A 20,360-nucleotide genomic window follows, 5' to 3' on the forward strand; every position below is an offset into this window, starting at 1 on the left:
TGCCGTAATATTTGTTGGAAATATCTTCCTGGATCTTTTTTTCTTGTTGATGCGTATTGTTCAGATTTGCCTACATGCTCCTTCTCGATGTATGGAATAATGAATTTGCCGAGCAGAACGAGCTGGATATATCTCCTGGTCGTGCTGCTGGTGTGTTTCTGGGAAGCGGTGTCTGGGCAGCTCTCTTACTCCGTCTCAGAGGAGGTCAATCTGGGGACTGTTGTGGGAAATATCGCTAAAGATCTGAACATCAATGTCCAGGATTTGGAGCCCCGCATGTTTCAGATCGTTGCAGGATCTAAGAGGAAATACTTCGAGGTAAATCTAAAGACTGGTGCCCTGTACGTTAACGAGAGAATAGACAGAGAGGAGCTCTGCGGCGACGAGAACAAATGTTCCCTCAGTGTAGAAGCAGTCATTAATAACCCTTTAAAATTGTACCGGATTGAAATCATAATCTTAGATGTGAATGATAATTCACCGTCATTTCTCAGCTCCTCACAGGAAATTAACATTACAGAGATTACTGCGGTAGGGGCAACATTTCCATTTCATCCAGCTGACGATGCAGACGTTGGTAGAAATACTGTAAACAGCTACAAGCTTAGCCAAAATGAACATTTCTCTCTCGCTACTCATAAAGGAGATAGTGTCACTCCCGAATTATTACTTCAGAAAGTTTTAGACAGAGAAAAACAGTCTATAATCCAACTCATACTGACTGCTATTGATGGGGGAACTCCTGTTAAATCAGGCAGTATGACTATAATAGTGAATGTGTTGGACACTAATGATAATACTCCTGTATTCAGTCAAACTCTCTACAAAGCCAGTGTGTATGAGAATTCAAAGATTGGAACATCGATAATAACACTAAATGCTACTGACTTAGATGCAGGCCAAAATGGTAAAGTGTTATATTCATTCAGTAAAGCAGGCAGAGGAAAACAAAGTGATTTGTTTGCAATTGATGAAAAAACTGGGACTGTAACAAATAAAAATAATATAGACTTTGAAGAAAACAATGCTTTTGAGATTAGAGTACAAGCAAGTGACGGAGCTTCCTCACCGATGACCTCACATGCAAAATTATTGATTGAGGTTTTAGACGTCAACGACAATGCCCCCGAAATGTCAGTGACTTCTCTGTTAAACACCGTGAAGGAGGATGCAGCCATAGGCACTGCTATTGCACTTGTTTCAGTATTTGATAAAGACGGAGGTAAAAATGGGATGGTGAACTGTAAAATGTCCAATAATGTTCCTTTTAAATTAGAGTCAAATTACAAGAATTACTATTCGTTGGTGGTGGACGGTCCTCTTGACAGAGAGAGTGCGTCTCAATACAACATCAGCATCACTGCTACTGATGAGGGCAGCCCACCTCTCTCCAGCACGAGCGTTATTAATGTGCATGTCTCAGATGTGAATGATAATAAACCTCTATTCACAGAAAACATAATCAATGTATATGTGAAAGAAAACAGTCCGGTAGGAGAAGTAATAAAAACAGTTTCAGCCATTGATGCAGATCAAAATCAAAATGGTCAGTTGAGCTACTCCATTTTACAAAGTAACAGTAACTCGTTGCCTCTCTCTACGATGGTGAACATCAACTCAGAGACTGGAGATATAGTCAGCCTGCAGTCTTTTAACTATGAGGAGTTAAACACTTTTCAGTTTAAAGTGCAGGCCACAGACTCTGGTGTTCCTCCTCTCAGCAGCAACGTGACTGTGAACGTTTTAATTCTGGATGAAAATGACAATAATCCAACAGTCCTCGCGCCCTATTCTGAGCACGGCTCCGTTAACAGTGAGAGCATCCCCTATTCTGCTGAGGCGGGATACTTTGTGGCAAAGATCAGGGCTGTAGACGCAGACTCTGGATACAATGCGCTGCTTTCGTATCACCTCTCTGAGCCCAAAGGAAACAACCTCTTCCGGATCGGAACCAGTAGCGGAGAAATCAGGACTAAGAGGAGAATGAGTGAAAATGACCTGAAAACTCACCCCTTGGTGGTGTTGGTTTCTGATAACGGAGAACCCTCCCTGTCAGCTACTGTCTCTATTGATGTGGTGGTGGTTGAAAGCACAGCTGACATCCAAACCCAGTTCAGACATGTGCCCATACAGGAGGAGAGCTTCTCTGATTTGAACCTGTATCTGCTGATCGCCATTGTGTCGGTGTCAGTGATCTTTCTGCTGAGCCTCATCAGTTTAATAGCTGTCAAATGCCACAGGACAGACGGCAGTTTCAGCAGGTACAGCGCCCCAATGATCACCACCCACCCTGACGGGAGCTGGTCTTACTCTAAGTCTACTCAGCAGTACGACGTGTGTTTCAGCTCAGACACAATGAAGAGTGACGTAGTGGTTTTCCCCGGACCGTTTCCGCCTGTAGATGGTGAACTGATCAGTATTAACGGAGAAGACACTTTTACCCGAACTCAGACTTTACCCAACACAGACAAGGTAAGAAACTAAATCCATTAAATCGTTGCTGTACGTGTTCTTTTTGAAGAGAAAATGGCTGCGATATGACGTGGTTTTAAGTCATTTTAGAGACGTGTTTGCTAACGGTCATGGGCGGCATTTACACGGACTCTCCTTTTCATTTAAGAGGGAATGTTTATCAAGAACAGCAATGATGGTTATTCAGTTTGTAGCTTGATATTAATTTGTAGATAGTTTTTACATTGCTGTAAAGTTTGGTTGTTTATTTGCAATCAGTGTGTTGGTGGCTATCCGTGGTGTTCAACTACATGTGTTGTTGCAGTTGAACTTTCGTTCAATTCTAAAAAAATAATGCAAAATCTCCTTGTTGTAATGCAGAGTTTTTTTTAAATATATTTACGAATATATTTTTGCTACCATTTTTGATCAAAATGTAATATGGCAAATTGTTCCTCCAAATATAACTGTTCATGTAATATTTGCAGTCAATTAAAATTCAGTTTTTAAAAAAAGAAGTATGTTGCATTTCTGTATTGACTTAAACCATTATCGAATTGACACTGGTATAAGGATTTACTTAAAACTTCAATTAATATTTAAAAACAGGCCGTTGAAAAAAAAAACTTCATTCATACAATATACATGTCAGTTATCAGTGGGGTAAACGCTGTAGTTTAATATTTGAGTCTCTATTTGTTTGCAATTTCTTGACAAACAAAGAGAATTTTCACACATTTACAATTTGTTTTATGTTTGATTTGAGGTGTAGTTTTAAAATCGGTCCACAGGGGGACACTGTAGACCGTCACAAATTGACGGTCTCTATGTGGCTCGGGGCTCCTCCCAGATTCAGCGGATTGATCCATCTCTGGGCTTTGTTACAAAGAGAGATCGGACGACAAAGAGCGGTTGTCTTGTTTGGTCGTGGAAATGCCGTAATATTTGTTGGAAATATCTTTTTGGATCTTATTTTCTTGTTGACCAGTATTGTTCAGTGTTGCATACATGCTCCTTCTCGATGTGTGGAATAATGAATTTGCCGAGCAGAACGAGCTGGATATATCTCCTGGCCGTGCTGCTGGAGTGTTTCTGGGAAGCGGTGTCTGGGCAGCTGTCTTACTCCGTCTCAGAGGAGGTCAATATGGGGACTGTTGTGGGAAATATCGCTAAAGATCTGAACATCAATGTCCAGGATTTGGAGCCCCGCATGTTTCAGATCGTTGCAGGATCTAAGAGGAAATACTTTGAGGTAAATCTAAAGACTGGTGCCCTGTACGTTAACGAGAGAATAGACAGAGAGGAGCTCTGCGGTGACGAGAACAAATGTTCCCTCAGTGTAGAAGCAGTAATTAATAACCCTTTAAAACTGTACCGGATTGAAATCATAATCTTAGATGTGAATGATAATTCACCGTCATTTTTAAGCATGTCACAGGAAATCAATATTACAGAGAATACTGCGGTAGGGGTAAAACTTCCTCTGAATCCAGCTGACGATGCAGACGTTGGTAGAAATACTGTAAATAGCTACAAGCTTAGCCAAAATGAAAATTTCTCTCTCGCTACACATAAAGGAAATACTGTAACTCCCGAACTACTGCTTCAGAAAGTTTTAGACAGAGAAAAACAGTCTGTAATCCAACTCATACTGACTGCTATTGATGGGGGAACTCCTGCTAAATCAGGCAGTATGACTATAATAGTGAATGTGTTGGACATTAATGATAATCCTCCTGTATTCAGTCAAACTCTGTACAAAGCCAGTGTGTATGAGAACTCAGATGTAGGAACATCGATAATAACCCTGAATGCTACTGATTTAGATTCAGGTCAAAATGGACACGTGTTATATTCATTCAGTAAAACCGGCAGAGGTAAACAAACTGATCTGTTTGATATTGATGAAAAAACCGGGACTGTAACAAATAAAAAGAATATAGACTTTGAAGAAAACAATGCTTTTGAGATTAGAGTACAAGCAAGTGACGGAGCATCCTCACCGATGACCTCACATGCAAAATTATTGATTGAGGTTTTAGACGTCAACGACAATGCCCCTGAAATGTCAGTGACTTCTCTGTTAAACACCGTGAAGGAGGATGCAGCCATAGGCACCGCCATTGCACTTGTTTCAGTATTTGATAAAGACGGAGGTAAAAATGGGATAGTGAACTGTAAAATGTCCAATAATGTTCCTTTTAAATTAGAATCTAATTACAAGAATTACTATTCGTTGGTGGTGGACGGTCCTCTTGACAGAGAGAGTGCGTCTCAATACAACATCAGCATCACTGCTACTGATGAGGGCCGCCCACCTCTCTCCAGCACGAGCGTTATTAATGTGCATGTCTCAGATGTGAATGATAATAAACCTATATTTACAGAAAACATAATAAATGTATATGTGAAAGAAAACAGTGCACTAGGAGCAGTAATAAAAACCGTTTCAGCTATTGATGCAGACAACAATCAAAATGGTCAGTTGAGCTACTCCATTTCAAAAAGTAACAGTAACTCGTTGCCTCTCTCTATGATGGTGAACATAAACTCAGAGACTGGAGATATAGTCAGCCTGCAGTCTTTTAACTATGAGGAGTTAAACACTTTTCAGTTTAAAGTCCAGGCCACAGACTCTGGTGTTCCCCCTCTCAGCAGCAACGTGACTGTGAACGTTTTAATTCTGGATGAAAATGACAATAATCCAACAGTCCTCGCGCCCTATTCTGAGCACGGCTCCGTTAACAGTGAGAGCATCCCCTATTCTGCTGAGGCGGGATACTTTGTGGCAAAGATCAGGGCTGTAGACGCAGACTCTGGATACAATGCGCTGCTTTCGTATCACCTCTCTGAGCCCAAAGGAAACAACCTCTTCCGGATCGGAACCAGCAGCGGAGAAATCAGGACTAAGAGGAGAATGAGTGACAATGACCTGAAAACTCACCCCTTGGTGGTGTTGGTTTCTGATAACGGAGAACCCTCCCTGTCAGCTACTGTCTCTATTGATGTGGTGGTGGTTGAAAGCACAGCTGACATCCAAACCCAGTTCAGACATGTGCCCATACAGGAGGAGAGCTTCTCTGATTTGAACCTGTATCTGCTGATCGCCATTGTGTCGGTGTCAGTGATCTTTCTGCTGAGCCTCATCAGTTTAATAGCTGTCAAATGCCACAGGACAGACGGCAGTTTCAGCAGGTACAGCGCCCCAATGATCACCACCCACCCTGACGGGAGCTGGTCTTACTCTAAATCTACTCAGCAGTACGACGTGTGTTTCAGCTCAGACACAATGAAGAGTGACGTAGTGGTTTTCCCCGGACCGTTTCCGCCTGTAGATGGTGAACTGATCAGTATTAACGGAGGAGACACTTTTACCCGAACTCAGACTTTACCCAACAATGACAAGGTAAGATTATACAAACTAATGTATTATTCGTATTATTGTTAAAAGGCATAGTTGACTACGACAATACATGTACTTATTCAAGCTGCTTAAATACGTGTCATCACGTAAAACCTTATTGTATTTTATAAAAACTTCACAAGGTCCGGCATTCATACTTTAGACATTGTGCATCTAATTACACACTAACATTTAAAAAATATCGCTTTTCTTGCACTGATTTTATTGTCTCAACTTTAAAATATAAGAAGTAAAGTATAGTTAAACACTATAGGTTTTTGCTGACTTGCAAATCCTTCTCCTCGAGTGTGCATTTTGTTTAAGGTCTGGAAAATCAAAGCCCACATGCCCTGCAAAATATGTTGTACTGTTTGAAGGCTGTGGTCTTTTTCTGCTGTGTCTTACTTTTAGTATTTTATTTAACTTTAGTCCAAACATTATTTAGGCATTAAACCTTTCTAACCTCGAGTATGCTTTGATAACCGGTTGCATCAGCACAATGATGCTCTGTCCGTGGATCCGAAATATGTGTGGATTGCATTATAGGGCCTGGCAGCACACAGTAAGGGAGATGTCCTGTTTGTCGTTTATCACTGAAAGAAATAATTGTAATTATGGGAAAGGCTATGTTTGTGTTTATTTGTTATGCATTGTAGTTATTTCAAATGGCCACGAGGCGACACCATAGACCGTAACACCAACCCAGGTTGCTGACGTATATAGAAATCCCTCCCACATTAAAAATATCCATATACTGTCCGTGCTTTGTTAGAATGAGACGCAGGGCGAAAGCGGTTGAAGATAGCACATTTGCTGATATATAGTTCTGTCATACAAACGGTATTTTGGACTTAATACGCGAAAGGCACGTCGATAGGGATCTATACTTTGTTCTCGTTGGAATTATGCATCTGCCGGGAAGGAGGACCACCATCGGGATATATATAGTCTTACTTGTCTTGGAGTATAACTGGGGAGAGGTATCCGGACAGCTCTCCTATTCTGTTTCAGAGGAGGTAAACCTTGGGACTTCTGTTGGAAATATCGCCAAGGATTTAAATCTTAATGTACAGGATTTGGAGTCACGTATGTTTCAGGTTGTTGCTGGTTCGAAGAAAAGGTATTTCGATATAAATTTGAAATCAGGTTTTCTCTACGTCAATGAAATAATAGATAGGGAGGAGCTCTGTGCGAACGCTGCAAAATGCACAATTAATGTAGAGGCTGTGATTAATAATCCACTAAAACTATACCGTATTGAAGTTAATATCCTCGACGTTAATGATAACCCCCCGTCTTTCACTGCCAAAACACAGACTATCGACATTGCGGAGAACATATTGCCGGGTGCTACATTCCCTGTACTGTCGGCATACGATGCCGATGTTGGGAAAAATAGTATTAACACATACAAGCTTAATTCTAATGAATATTTCTCTTTAGCGATGCACAAAGGTGAGCGCGTGTCGGCCGAGTTAGTTCTGCAAAAAGCCTTAGACCGAGAAAAACAGGCTTTAATTAAACTTACACTGACCGCTGTAGATGGAGGGACACCCCCAAAATCAGGTGCATCAGAAATATTCATTAATGTTTTGGACATAAACGATAACATCCCAACATTTACAAAAACATTATACAAAACGAGAATTACAGAAAATGCTCCACGTGGCACAACAGTCTTAAGAGTGACTGCAACTGACGCTGATGAGGGGCAAAACAAAGAGATTGTATATTTATTAAATTCAAAAGATCAGGATCATGTTTTGGATATTTTTGAAATTGATTCAGATACAGGAATAATAACCGTTAAAGGAGAAATTGACTTTGAAACAAATCCTGCCTTTGAAATTCGTGTGCAGGCTGCTGACAGAGGCCAACCTCCTTCAACAGCACAGTGTAAAGTACTAGTGGAGGTGGTGGACCTGAATGACAATGCGCCTGACATCACGGTGACGTCACTGCTCAGTACAGTGAAGGAGGACGCGGAAATTGGCACTGCCATTGCACTGGTTTCAGTTATTGACAGAGATGGGGGCAACAACGGTGAAGTCAAATGTGAGATATTAAATTCAGTTCCCTTTAAATTAGAGACAAATTATAGAAATTATTATTCCGTAGTCATTGATGGAGCATTAGACAGGGAACTTATGTCCCACTACAATATCACTATCAAAGCTACGGATGAAGGTAGGCCCCCTCTCTCTGCAACCAGTGTGGTTATTATTCAGGTTTCTGATGTAAATGACAACAAACCAGTGTTTTCAGAGACTGTGATTAATATTTATGTGGAAGAAAACAGTCCAGTTGGGACGATTTTGAAAGCAGTATCTGCAACTGATGATGACGTTGGTGAAAATGGTCGTGTGAGCTATTCATTAGTTACCAATAATAATTTAGCACTATTAAGTACAATGTTGAACATCAACTCAGAGACTGGAGATATAGTCAGCCTGCAGTCTTTTAACTATGAGGAGTTAAACACTTTTCAGTTTAAAGTCCAGGCCACAGACTCTGGTGTTCCTCCTCTCAGCAGCAACGTGACTGTGAACGTTTTAATTCTGGATGAAAATGACAATAATCCAACAGTCCTCGCGCCCTATTCTGAGCACGGCTCCGTTAACAGTGAGAGCATCCCTTATTCTGCTGAGGCGGGATACTTTGTGGCAAAGATCAGGGCTGTAGACGCAGACTCTGGATACAATGCGCTGCTTTCTTATCACCTCTCTGAGCCCAAAGGAAACAACCTCTTCCGGATCGGAACCAGTAGCGGAGAAATCAGGACTAAGAGGAGAATGAGTGACAATGACCTGAAAACTCACCCCTTGGTGGTGTTGGTTTCTGATAATGGAGAACCCTCCCTGTCAGCTACTGTCTCTATTGATGTGGTGGTGGTTGAAAGCACAGCTGACATCCAGACTCAGTTCAGACATGTGCCCAGACAGGAGGAGAGCTTCTCTGATTTGAACCTGTATCTGCTGATCGCCATTGTGTCGGTGTCAGTGATCTTTCTGCTGAGCCTCATCAGTTTAATAGCTGTCAAATGCCACAGGACAGACGGCAGTTTCAGCAGGTACAGCGCCCCAATGATCACCACCCACCCTGACGGGAGCTGGTCTTACTCTAAATCTACACAGCAGTACGACGTGTGTTTCAGCTCAGACACAATGAAGAGTGACGTAGTGGTTTTCCCCGGCCCGTTTCCACCTGTAGATGGTGAACTGATCAGTATTAACGGAGGGGACACTTTTACCAGAACTCAGACTTTACCCAACCACGACAAGGTAAGGACATCGGCCTTAAGTACTTCTGATTAGAACTATTCATTTTTGTTGATCAACAATACAGTTATACTTGTTACTATAATTAAGGGCGTTGTGCTACTTACAGTTTTTCTCGATAGCTAACACACATTTTTTTTTAAATGGCTCAGTTTCTCAGAACACAATTTACAAAACCACACACCCAAAGTGCAAAACACCTAATTTCTCCAGCTAAATTAAGAACTGCCCTCAAAACTACATAAACACTTACCAAATGCAAACTTTTGCACCAAATATAACACACTTCATTCATAATTCTAGATGGTTTGACCACCCAACTACAGACTGCTGAGCATAATCTAAAGCACTTCCATCTGTTATGGGCTATGCTCTGTACATAGAGGTTTCTCCAGAGAAAGATTGCTTGAGTATACAGAAATACAGTAAATGAAGAAATACAAATGAGTTGTTGAAAAAAATCACATTTTATTCAAAACTAACATTGTGCAACATGCATCTCAGCACATAGCTACTATGCTTCGGATCTCTCTAAGTGTGATGCATTGTTTGCCAAAACCCAGTTTGTAGCTGCTGCTTCCTGTGCCTCATTGAAAATCCTTGGCCTCCCACCTGCACCTCTTTGTTTCTCAGTCCTTCAGATAAACAACAAAGATATAGTGGTTCCACCTCTTCCTCCTCCTCTCACTCTCAGCCCAGCTCTTCCTCTTCCTCTTGATTCCATGTTGGCTTCCATTGTTGCTGTAAGAAAATACTCACCATGGTCTTTGTATAGCGCTATCATCCTGATTGATGAGCCAACAATTATGCTCTAAGGTGTTTGGTCAGGTGGAACGTGTTTCTTGATGATTGGTCCATGTGTGAGGCATTTTGAATATCAGTGTTTTAAATCAGCTAACACATGACTTTATGTCAGATTCCTGTGTCTTACGTGGGGAAACGTGTGCAGTGGTTGGCAAAAAAGTGCCATGTTGATTTGCAAATTGTGTGAAAAGCTGAAAACGTGTTTAGAGTTTTGGAGATTTGAGCCGATGTTTTGCTCTTTGAGTGTCAGTTAAAATAATTGTGCTTCATGTATAATTTTGGTGTTTTAGCAATCGAGAAAAACTGTAACAGCAGTTAAGTTTGGGTTCATTTGAAATTCATCGAGGTTGTTCTCATGTGATGATATATGCCTGCTCTACTGTTTATGTTCAACTCCCCCCCCCCCCCCCCCCCCACACCCCACATTTGGCTGCTAACTCTGTGTGTAGCTGGCCGTGGTTGGACGCACATTCCTGAATGTATTCTGCTTGACATATAGAACATTCACTATAAAGTTACGTTCCCATATATACAATGAGAGGTTTTCATTTGAGCTGTACATTTTAAGGGTAAAGCTTGATGTTAAACATAGATAGTGAAAAGAAAAGTGGATCATCTGGATATTTGCATTACATTGTTTTCCATTTACACATTCCAATATGTTTAAAAAAAAAAAAAGAAGGCCAGCATATGATTATTACTCAAAATCAAACTTAACAAACATTTTGGACTTTTTTCTTTTCTTTTAAAATCAACTTTTCTAAGTTGTCAATGGTGATTTCCTCTTTTATCCTTTCTTCTATTATTCTATTTGTTAAAGTGTGACTTTGGCAATTAATTGTTGATAGGCCTACCTAACAGATACAAATAGGAATCCCTTACTGACATTTATAAGTTCAGGTTTTCTCCTGCAAATTCAAACCTTTGACTAATATAACGCTAACATAAAACAGACAAAGATGTCCTTAAAGCCTACATTCCCCATTTCAAATTAAATAAATTGTGTTTACTGTTAGGCAAACGTATTCACGACGTATTATATTTTCCTCACATTAAATAAAGCAAAGTCTCAGTACATTCTTTACCACAATAACTTAACAAATGCATGGTTCTGTAAAAACTGTTACGTCTAAAAATGTTAAGTTGATTAGGTTTCTTAATTTTCACAAATGTATGCAATACAAGACTAGTATAGTTACGTTGTTGTTGGCGTTTCTCATAAATGATGGGTAGCCTACTTCAGTTGTTTAAAGCGTGTGCAGTTCATCAAAGTGACCACACAGTGACGCCATAGACCGTAACACAGAATTGTTGATGCTCCTCCCAGAGTAAAAACGGAATGACTTTGTATTTTCACCACAAAGAGAAACGGGAAGGGAAGGGAGAACATAATGGAGTCTTCTTCTATATAAATACAAGTATCGTGGTGTGTTTGTTAAAACCTTGTCCCTGCTCAGTGGTTCACGGAAAAAACGACATCTTGGATATATGCTTTGTTTTATGTCGGCGGAATTATGTCTTCACCGAGTAGGAGGTATTTTGTAACATATCTGGTGCTGGTGCTGTTGGATTGTTACTGGGAAGCGGTGTCTGGGCAGCTCTCATACACAGTAGCAGAGGAGGTAAACACTGGAACTCACGTCGGAAATATCGCAAAGGATCTAAACCTCAATGCGCAGGATTTGGAGTCCCGTTTTTTTCAGATTGTTAAAGGATCTAAGAGGAAATACTTCGAGGTAAATCTGAAGACTGGATTTCTGTATGTTAATGAAAAAATAGACCGAGAGGAGCTTTGTGCAGATGAACCGAAATGCACTATAAGTGTAGAGGCAGTGATAAACAACCCACTAAAGCTTTACCGCCTAGAGATAGAAATTAAAGATGTAAATGATCATTCTCCGTCGTTCAACACTAAATCACAAATACTGGACATCGCAGAGAACACATTGCCTGGATTTAGATTTGCGTTATCCGAGGCAAGCGATGCTGATGTGGGGAAAAACTGTGTTAGTGCATATAAGCTCAGTCCAAATGAATACTTCAGCCTCGCAACACACAAAAGAGGAGACAGTTTATCTCCAGAGTTAGTGCTGCAGAAAGCCTTAGACCGTGAGAAAAGGCCACATATGCGGCTCATGTTAACTGCGGTAGACGGGGGAACTCCACCAAATTCAGGCACATCAGAGATTGAAATAAATGTACTAGATATTAATGATAACGCCCCCGTATTCAGCAACACTCTTTACAAAGTTAAAACGTTAGAAAATATCCCGATTGGTGCGGTGGTGTTCACCTTAAATGCGACCGATGCGGATGAAGGCTCCAATAGTGAAATCGTTTATTCTCTTCGTAATAAGGATCAGGATCATATTCTGGATATCTTTCAAATTGACCCAGACACGGGAATAATTTCTGTGAAAGGCAAAATCGACTATGAAGAAAAAAAAGCTTTTGAGATCCGAGCGGAGGCAAGGGACAAAGGGCAGCCTCCTATGTCTGCTCATAGTAAAGTGCTAGTAGAAGTAATTGACGTAAACGACAACGCTCCTGAAATCACTGTGACGTCACTGCTCAATACATTGAATGAGGACGCTGAGTTAGGCACTGCTATTGCACTTGTGTCAGTATTAGATAAAGACAGTGGTAAAAACGGTGAAGTGAAATGTGAAATCTTAAATACAGTCCCATTCAAACTTGAGACAAATTACAAAAACTATTATTCTTTAGTGGTTGATGGACATTTAGACAGAGAAGTAATTACTAGGTACAATGTAACCATTTCAGCTACAGATGAAGGCAGCCCTCCTCTTTCAAACATCAGTGTTATCACTGTTTATGTTTCTGATGTTAATGACAATGCACCGTACTTCCCAGAAAAGGTGATAAACATTTATGTTAAAGAAAACAGTCTAGTAGGAACAGTAATTAAAACAGTGACGGCTGTTGATGCAGATATCAGTCAAAATGGCCAGGTAAGCTATTCCTTTTTACAAAGTAAAATGGACTCAGTCCCGTTATCTACAATGTTGAACATCAACTCAGAGACTGGAGATATAGTCAGCCTGCAGTCTTTTAACTATGAGGAGTTAAACACGTTTCAGTTTAAAGTCCAGGCCACAGACTCTGGTGTTCCTCCTCTCAGCAGCAACGTGACTGTGAACGTTTTAATTCTGGATGAAAATGACAATAATCCAACAGTCCTCGCGCCCTATTCTGAGCACGGCTCCGTTAACAGTGAGAGCATCCCCTATTCTGCTGAGGCGGGATACTTTGTGGCAAAGATCAGGGCTGTAGACGCAGACTCTGGATACAATGCGCTGCTTTCGTATCACCTCTCTGAGCCCAAAGGAAACAACCTCTTCCGGATTGGAACCAGTAGCGGAGAAGTCAGGACTAAGAGGAGAATGAGTGACAATGACCTGAAAACTCACCCCTTGGTGGTGTTGGTTTCTGATAACGGAGAGCCCTCCCTGTCAGCTACTGTGTCTATTGATGTGGTGGTGGTTGAAAGCACAGCTGACATCCAGACTCAGTTCAGACATGTGCCCATAAAGGAGGAGAGCTTCTCTGATTTGAACCTGTATCTGCTGATCGCCATTGTGTCGGTGTCAGTGATCTTTCTGCTGAGCCTCATCAGTTTAATAGCTGTCAAATGCCACAGGACAGACGGCAGTTTCAGCAGGTACAGCGCCCCAATGATCACCACCCACCCTGACGGGAGCTGGTCTTACTCTAAATCTACTCAGCAGTACGACGTGTGTTTCAGCTCAGACACAATGAAGAGTGACGTAGTGGTTTTCCCCGGACCGTTTCCGCCTGTAGATGGTGAACTGATCAGTATTAACGGAGGAGACACTTTTACCAGAACTCAGACTTTACCCAACACAGACAAGGTAAGCCATGGCTAGTTTTAATATTTATCTTAATTTAATATTTACTTTTCGGTAACATCATTTGGAAATATGTTGTAACATGCAGGAATAGCAGTATTTTTAAAATGACTATTATCTAAGAATGTGTTCACTTTAACTGATTATCTAAAGCAGTGGTCACCAACCTTTTTAAGCCCAAGATCACCGACCTCGGCCTATATATAGGCTAATTGCATCTGAATTACTGTTACAATGAAGGCTCCATAATCCGCTCACGGCATATAGGCAGGGGTAAAGTGCTATTGGGGGGCGGACCTCACCTCCTCTCGGGGAGTCCTAACCTCCTCTAGGGGAGTCCGGGGGGATGCTCCCCTGGGAAGATTTTTTTTTTTAAATATTGAAGTTCAAAGCATCAATCTGGTGGACTTTGAGAGCAACATGAAGAGATCTATGGATACGTCTCTCAGCACCCATATGAAACAGAACTGTAAACAGTTTTTCTTTTTCTTTATTGATATTTTACAAATCACTCCCCTTTTAAACTGTATTCTTGTTTTACTGACATACTGTATAGTAGGCTATTTCATACCTGTTTTACATTTATTCTCTTATTGTTTGTATAACTATAATGATCATATGAAGGTGTGCCGCGGAAATAATCTTTTGAATAATTTGTGACAAAACCGTTCTAAACACTCAGAGTCCTTTAGCTCCCCTGAGCCCCTCAGTCTGACAGGGGAGGACTATCCTCCAGCTTGTTGTGGAAACAGCTCCTTATGTCTGTTGGTTAGTTAGTGCAGCTAGCTAACCAGATGCTAACATCACGTTCCCCGCTAGCACCGGTCCCTCTTTCTCCCTCTCTCCCTCCCTCTCTCCCTCTCTCTATCACACTAAATGCGCTATTGCCACACACACACAGAGAGCCGAGCTTGAATGACACAAGCGCACGTGTATTTCCATGCAACTCTCTGATTGGTGTGGTGTCTTGCCTCTGTTGCGTTCAGTGAACACGGGAAATTACAGTCCTGCCATTGTCTCTTGTGTCATGATGAGGTTCACGTAAAGCACGGTTAATGTATTATATTATTGAGGTGTCTCAAATATACGTCAATCAAGTGGCACCTGCTAACGGGGTGGTGGATGATAGGTTTACATCTAAAAACATATTTTTCAAACATTATTATTTTAATTAAATTTTTCTTTTGTTATTTTTTTTTTAACGGTCCGCGATCTACCCGCACCACACTCGCGATCGATCGACTGGTTGGCGACCACTGGTCTAAAGCTATACTTAAAACTATTCTATACTATTGTTAAGACTTCTGACACTAATTGTATTACTCTGCTTCGAGAAACTTGATTTTTGTTTGTTGGCGGATGATTTAGTGTATATGTATCGACGACGGTTTCTATGATTATAAGAACAATATCAGAAAAATAAAGATTACATTTCACTGTGTTATGATCTATTTGTTACAGTTCTCTGTAGTCACTTGATGAGGGCACTCAAACTGCTTTAGGTTGCTGTCCGTGGTGCTGATTTTCTATTTTGTCTTTTTCTGTTCTCTGTATTGAGAATGGTGCTGTCCTTTGTGCTGATATATTGAGATGCGGGTTTCATGGGTGGCTGATTTTCTCTGTCTTAGTTTCAGAATAGAGCCAAATGCTGTGTGATAATATAATCATTAAATAGTATACGATGATCAGTGTTGGGCAAGTTACTTCCAAAATGTAATACAGTACGTTTTACTTATTGCTGTCTCTTTTAAGTAATACTTTACATTACCCACATTTTATCAGTAATGTGTTACATGAACTGTGTTACAGCAAAAAGTAATACATTACTGTAACTCTGTTACTTTTGTAACATGTTACACCCAACACTGACGATGATGCATAACCTAACTATTGTTAACTTACATCTTAAACAGATGCATGTTCAATCCTCAACTACTATAGAGCTCAAGTCTTCCAAAATCACCCAATACATTTTGGTAACACTTTATGGTAAGGGTACATGAATCATCATGACATAATGCATGAAAAAGCATGAATTCATTCATGTAGTACTTCATGAACTATCAGTAATGCATAAGGATTAATAGTATCTCATGCATGACTTAATGCAGGAACAATACCTTAATTAATGCATCAACTCAGGTATCTCAATCATCATGACTTCTGAGTTATTAATGATGTTCATGTCTTCTTCATATAGATCTGCAGTTAAAGTGACAGGCCAACAAACTGACCAGTCAGAGCAATTCCAAGTGTTGTAATCATGATTTACCAAGCATACTTCATCATGTTTGTGCCCCTTCAAATAAAGTGGTGACCTATTCCGTCGTTTACACTGATAAATAATATGATTAATGGCCTATGTGAAATCACCGTTATTAACCATTTGGTGCTCTTGCATCAATCGTCTTTGTGATCCCTCAAACAAAGTCAGCCCTTATGTCTATTTAGGCATCATGTATTTGGCCATATTACAAATGCAAATTAGATCATTTTGGACTTCATTTCAATTATCAATTATTCAGTTAGGACTTTTTTTATGTATCATACAGTATTATCTTAAAGCTCACAAACCATTAAAGATGACTCATTCATACTATTAACAAAGTTTGATGTATAATCCAAAGCCAACAAGATCACATTTTCACATGTCTGCAAAAACACAAGATTAGGAGGCCTACTTTAGGGAGGATGTGGATTACCACATAACAATTTAATAAGAAACAAATTGTCATAAAATGAAGTGTGATTAAAACCAGCAGGACAATAAATTAAAAGATGCCACAGGACAGGCCACAAGCATTTAAAATTACTTCTCTCTGCGGGTGGTTTTGAGGAATCCAGTGAAGGAGGAATAAAAAGGATAAAATAATTTAAAATGCAATACATAAAGAAAATATATATTGGTTAAAATGAATGAAAAAATTATGAACTGTGTCAAAGGTTGACTACCTAAGCAAATGATTCCCTAACAGTCCCTATACATATTGTTTTTATTAACCTCTGTATTTCACGGTAAGCACAGTCGCATTGAGCCTTGCTGTGTGATCCCATATACTTTAAATTGTTATGTGGTAATCCACATCCTCCCTAAAGTAGGCCTCCTAATATTGTGTCTTTGCCGACATGTTGTACTGCTTTCTTTTGTGACACGATATGTGAAAATGTGATCTTGTTGGCTTTGAATTAAAATGTGTCAATATTATGAATGAGTTATCTTAAATGGTTTGTGAGCTTTTATAATACATAAAAAAAGTCCTAACTACATAATTGATAATAGAAATTAAGTCCAAAATGATGATCTAATTTGCATTTGTAATATTGCCAAATACATGATGCCTAAATAGACATAAGGGCTGACTTTGTTTGAGGGATCACAAAGATGATTGATGCATGAGCACCAAATGGTTAATAACGGAGATTTCACATAGGCCATTAATCATATTATTTATCAGTGTAAACGACAGAACAGGTCACCACTTTATTTGAAGGGGCACAAACATGATGACGCATGCTTATGTGACGGTTTGGTGTAGGTAAGGGTTTGTGTTGCAAACAACGACACCCAAGGGAGTTTCACCCCTAGGAACTAACTATTAATTAAAGATTTAACCCACAAGGAACACAGGTGCGTTTTACATAACGGGCCAGAGACAGTTTCAGTTATACACAATTACTTTATAAAAATCAATTAACATTCTAAAAACACCAGATACACATAATACAATCAGCTAAAAGTTCATACTGGGGCATAGGAGGTACAAGACAGGGCTGGGGCTTATCAGGCGGCAATAAATAAAAAGGGGGAAGGGCCCAACTCAAAACCACCCGTGACACCGCAAACCAAACAATAGGACTCGTGAAGAACACCAGCACCAGGGACTGGGGTTGTCGCCTCAGGCCCACAGCACCTGTCTAACAAGAGGAAGACGGTTAAAACCTCCACACAGTATTACACTTAAATAAACGACTAAATAACCAAACAAATACAACCAAATTAATTAACTTATCCAAATACAGTCTGTACGCAATGGTCAATGTTAAACAAGGAAAACAAGAGTATATAAACGAAATTAACAAAACAAAATACAAAAACAAAATAACAGTTTCTCAAAAATAAACAGTGAATTGTATCCGTGAGAATTGGTCGGCGAGTTTCCGGAGAGCCCGAACCGCTTCAGAGTCCAGAAGGGGGGGAGGGGGCACGTCACCAGCCAGGGAGCTCGCAAAGCAACGGCAAGTGTATCCCAGCAGTGAGTCACTGCAAAGAGCCAAAACAGCAGGACCAGTTGTCCGAAGGTGGACCTAACAATTAATAGCACCCCTGAAAAAGACACAGGTACATATAATATTATTTAGAGGCCAAATAAACACATGGATGTCAATAACTGAATGTACAGGTTCCCATACATACAATCTATTGAGCCACAGCACAGCACCCGAGCCGTCAGGGGAGAGAGGCGCACAGGCCATGGCAAAATCCCGCTACAGCAATACAAATAATAAAATAAGCCAGGAGCCAAGTGTCAGGTGACAAATGGAGGCAGACAACGGCAACTCACCAGGTGATAACAACACTGCGCCCAGGGGAGTCTTCAGCGAAGCAATTTCTTCGCCACCGCACCGGCAGTCAGATGCGCTGTCCGGATGCAACGCCAAACAATTAATTTAGGCCACGCCGTGCTCCAGCCACCAGCGAAGGAGTTGACAGGTGAGTCACGAGCTACGCCACACCCCTGTATTTATACTACCGGCGCCGCCCATAGTGACAAATGCGCGGAGGCGCATGGCACAGTGCCGTACAGCGGTAAGGAGGGAGAAGATCTCCTGTCACACTTAGTTAATCATAATTACAACACTTGGAATTGCTGTGACTGGTCAGTTTGTTGGCCTGTCACTTTAACTGCAGATCTATATGAAGAAGACATGAACATCATTAATAACTCAGAAGTCATGATGATTAAGATACCTTAGTTGATGGATTAATTAAGGTATTGTTCCTGCATTAAGTTATGCATGAGATACTATTAATTATTATACATTACTGATAGTTCATGAACTATTACATGAATGGATTCATGCTTTTTCATGCATGAATTCATGATGATTCATGTACCCTGACCATAAAGTGTTACCTACATTTTTGCGTTTTTCTCAGCACACTTTTTCTCATGCATCCTGTTTACTTTACCTTACATTAAACATGTCTACTTATGTTTTGGACGCATTTCCCTATAAAATATTTTCACGAGATGTCGCTAGAGACCATGCTATATTCGTTTGTTCACCGTTTATAAACCCCTCCTCTATTTATGACAGAAAATACAACGTCATCATCTGGCAGTGCTTTGTGAAAATTGCGTTGAGACGAGTAAAGCCCGTAAGAGGAAGAGGACATTAAGCCAGAATGGATATATAAAAAGGCTATATTTTTCACTTTTCCAAAAGAGGACAAAAGGAATAAACCAGGATTTGTTGCTTTTGCCTACAGAGCGATGGCTACTCGGGAACAATGGGAGAATATATTGGGTCTGTTTTTTACTCTGCTTTGTCTCTGCGACTGGTCCGTGGCTCAGATAACCTATTCCGTTTCAGAGGAGGTGGACAAAGGGACACCGGTGGGAAATCTCGCTAAGGATTTAGAACTCAATGTGCAGCAGCTTCATTCCACGAGTCTTCAGATTACTTCTGAATATAGCAAACGTTATTTTGACATAAATCGTGAATCTGGAGTACTTTTTGTTAGCGAGAGGATTGATCGGGAGGAGCTTTGTTCTAATACGGTAAAGTGTTATTTGAATATAGAGGCCGTATTGAGTAACCCTCGCAGCCTCCACCGAATTGAAATTGTTATTAATGATATTAACGACAATGCTCCGTCTTTTCTTGAAGAAGTAGCTACAATAGATTTGTACGAGTCTTCATATGTCGGAGAAAGGCATCCACTGCCGATAGCTCATGACGCAGATGTAGGTGCAAACTCAGTGAAGACGTACAAATTGAACCCGAATGATTATTTCTCTTTAGATATACAGAGCATTGGTGACCAGAGTGTGTCTGCTGAGTTAGTGCTGCAGAAAGCATTAGATCGAGAAAAAGAGGCTGTTATTGAACTCACACTGACAGCGTTTGATGGAGGCAAACCTCCCAAAACGGGCTCTTTACTGATACACGTTAATGTACTGGATGTAAATGACAATTCTCCGCTGTTCAGCAAAACTCTTTACAAAGTACAAGTTGCGGAAAATGAGAATGTTGGCACAACGTTATTGACATTGACAGCTACTGATTTTGATGACAGCATAAATGGTCAAATTGTGTACTCTTTCACAGAGGGGGGGCGTTTAAACCTTGATGACATATTTGACCTGAATGCTGATACTGGGGAAATTATTGTAAAAGGCAATATTGATTTTGAAGAAAATAAAGCATACGAGATTCGTGTCCAAGCACGAGACAAAGGCAATCCTCCTCGCAGTGCACATAGCAAAGTTTTAGTCGAAGTTATTGATGTCAATGACAATGCTCCGGAAA

At 40.4% G+C, this 20,360-nt stretch overlaps 3 protein-coding genes and 1 long non-coding RNA gene across 19 annotated transcripts in view; 3 read left to right on the forward strand and 1 right to left on the reverse strand.

The window, feature by feature from the left end:
* The window catches only part of LOC307031494 (protocadherin alpha-C2-like), a gene marked incomplete at its 5' end in the record, with an annotated part of 199,614 nt that overhangs the window by 103,415 nt on the left and 75,839 nt on the right, over positions 1-20,360 (forward strand). The window contains 2 exons of one of the 16 annotated variants that reach the window (XM_079668633.1): positions 6,670-6,951; positions 11,640-13,829. The exons of 12 other annotated variants lie outside the window; for them this stretch is intronic. In XM_079668633.1, coding sequence (XP_079524759.1) covers positions 6,760-6,951; positions 11,640-13,829 — 2,382 coding nt within the window. Of the gene's footprint in view, positions 1-84; positions 319-6,669; positions 6,952-7,210; positions 9,136-11,334; positions 13,830-20,360 lie in introns of those variants that run through there. 3 more of the 16 variants (XM_079668641.1, XM_079668639.1, XM_079668642.1) reach the window with 3 other exon arrangements.
* On the forward strand, positions 627-2,484 carry LOC307034545 (protocadherin alpha-6-like; the record flags this gene model as incomplete). Its single annotated transcript, XM_079673370.1, has 1 exon — positions 627-2,484. The coding sequence occupies exon 1, from the start codon at positions 760-762 to the stop codon at positions 2,482-2,484; it is 1,725 nt and encodes a 574-aa protein (XP_079529496.1). The 5' UTR covers positions 627-759.
* LOC307034546 (protocadherin alpha-8-like) lies at positions 3,485-5,899 on the forward strand (the record flags this gene model as incomplete). The annotated part of the gene is made up of 1 exon (XM_079673371.1): positions 3,485-5,899. The coding sequence occupies one exon, from the start codon at positions 3,485-3,487 to the stop codon at positions 5,897-5,899; it is 2,415 nt and encodes an 804-aa protein (XP_079529497.1).
* LOC307031703 lies at positions 17,295-18,656 on the reverse strand. Its single transcript, XR_013806050.1, has 2 exons — positions 18,241-18,656; positions 17,295-18,150 (listed from the first exon to the last, which is right to left on the reverse strand). It is a non-coding gene; the product is annotated as an uncharacterized lncRNA (long non-coding RNA).

This window comes from Notothenia rossii, assembly GCF_949606895.1.
Source record: "Notothenia rossii genome assembly, chromosome: 3".
NCBI lineage: Eukaryota > Metazoa > Chordata > Actinopteri > Perciformes > Nototheniidae > Notothenia > Notothenia rossii.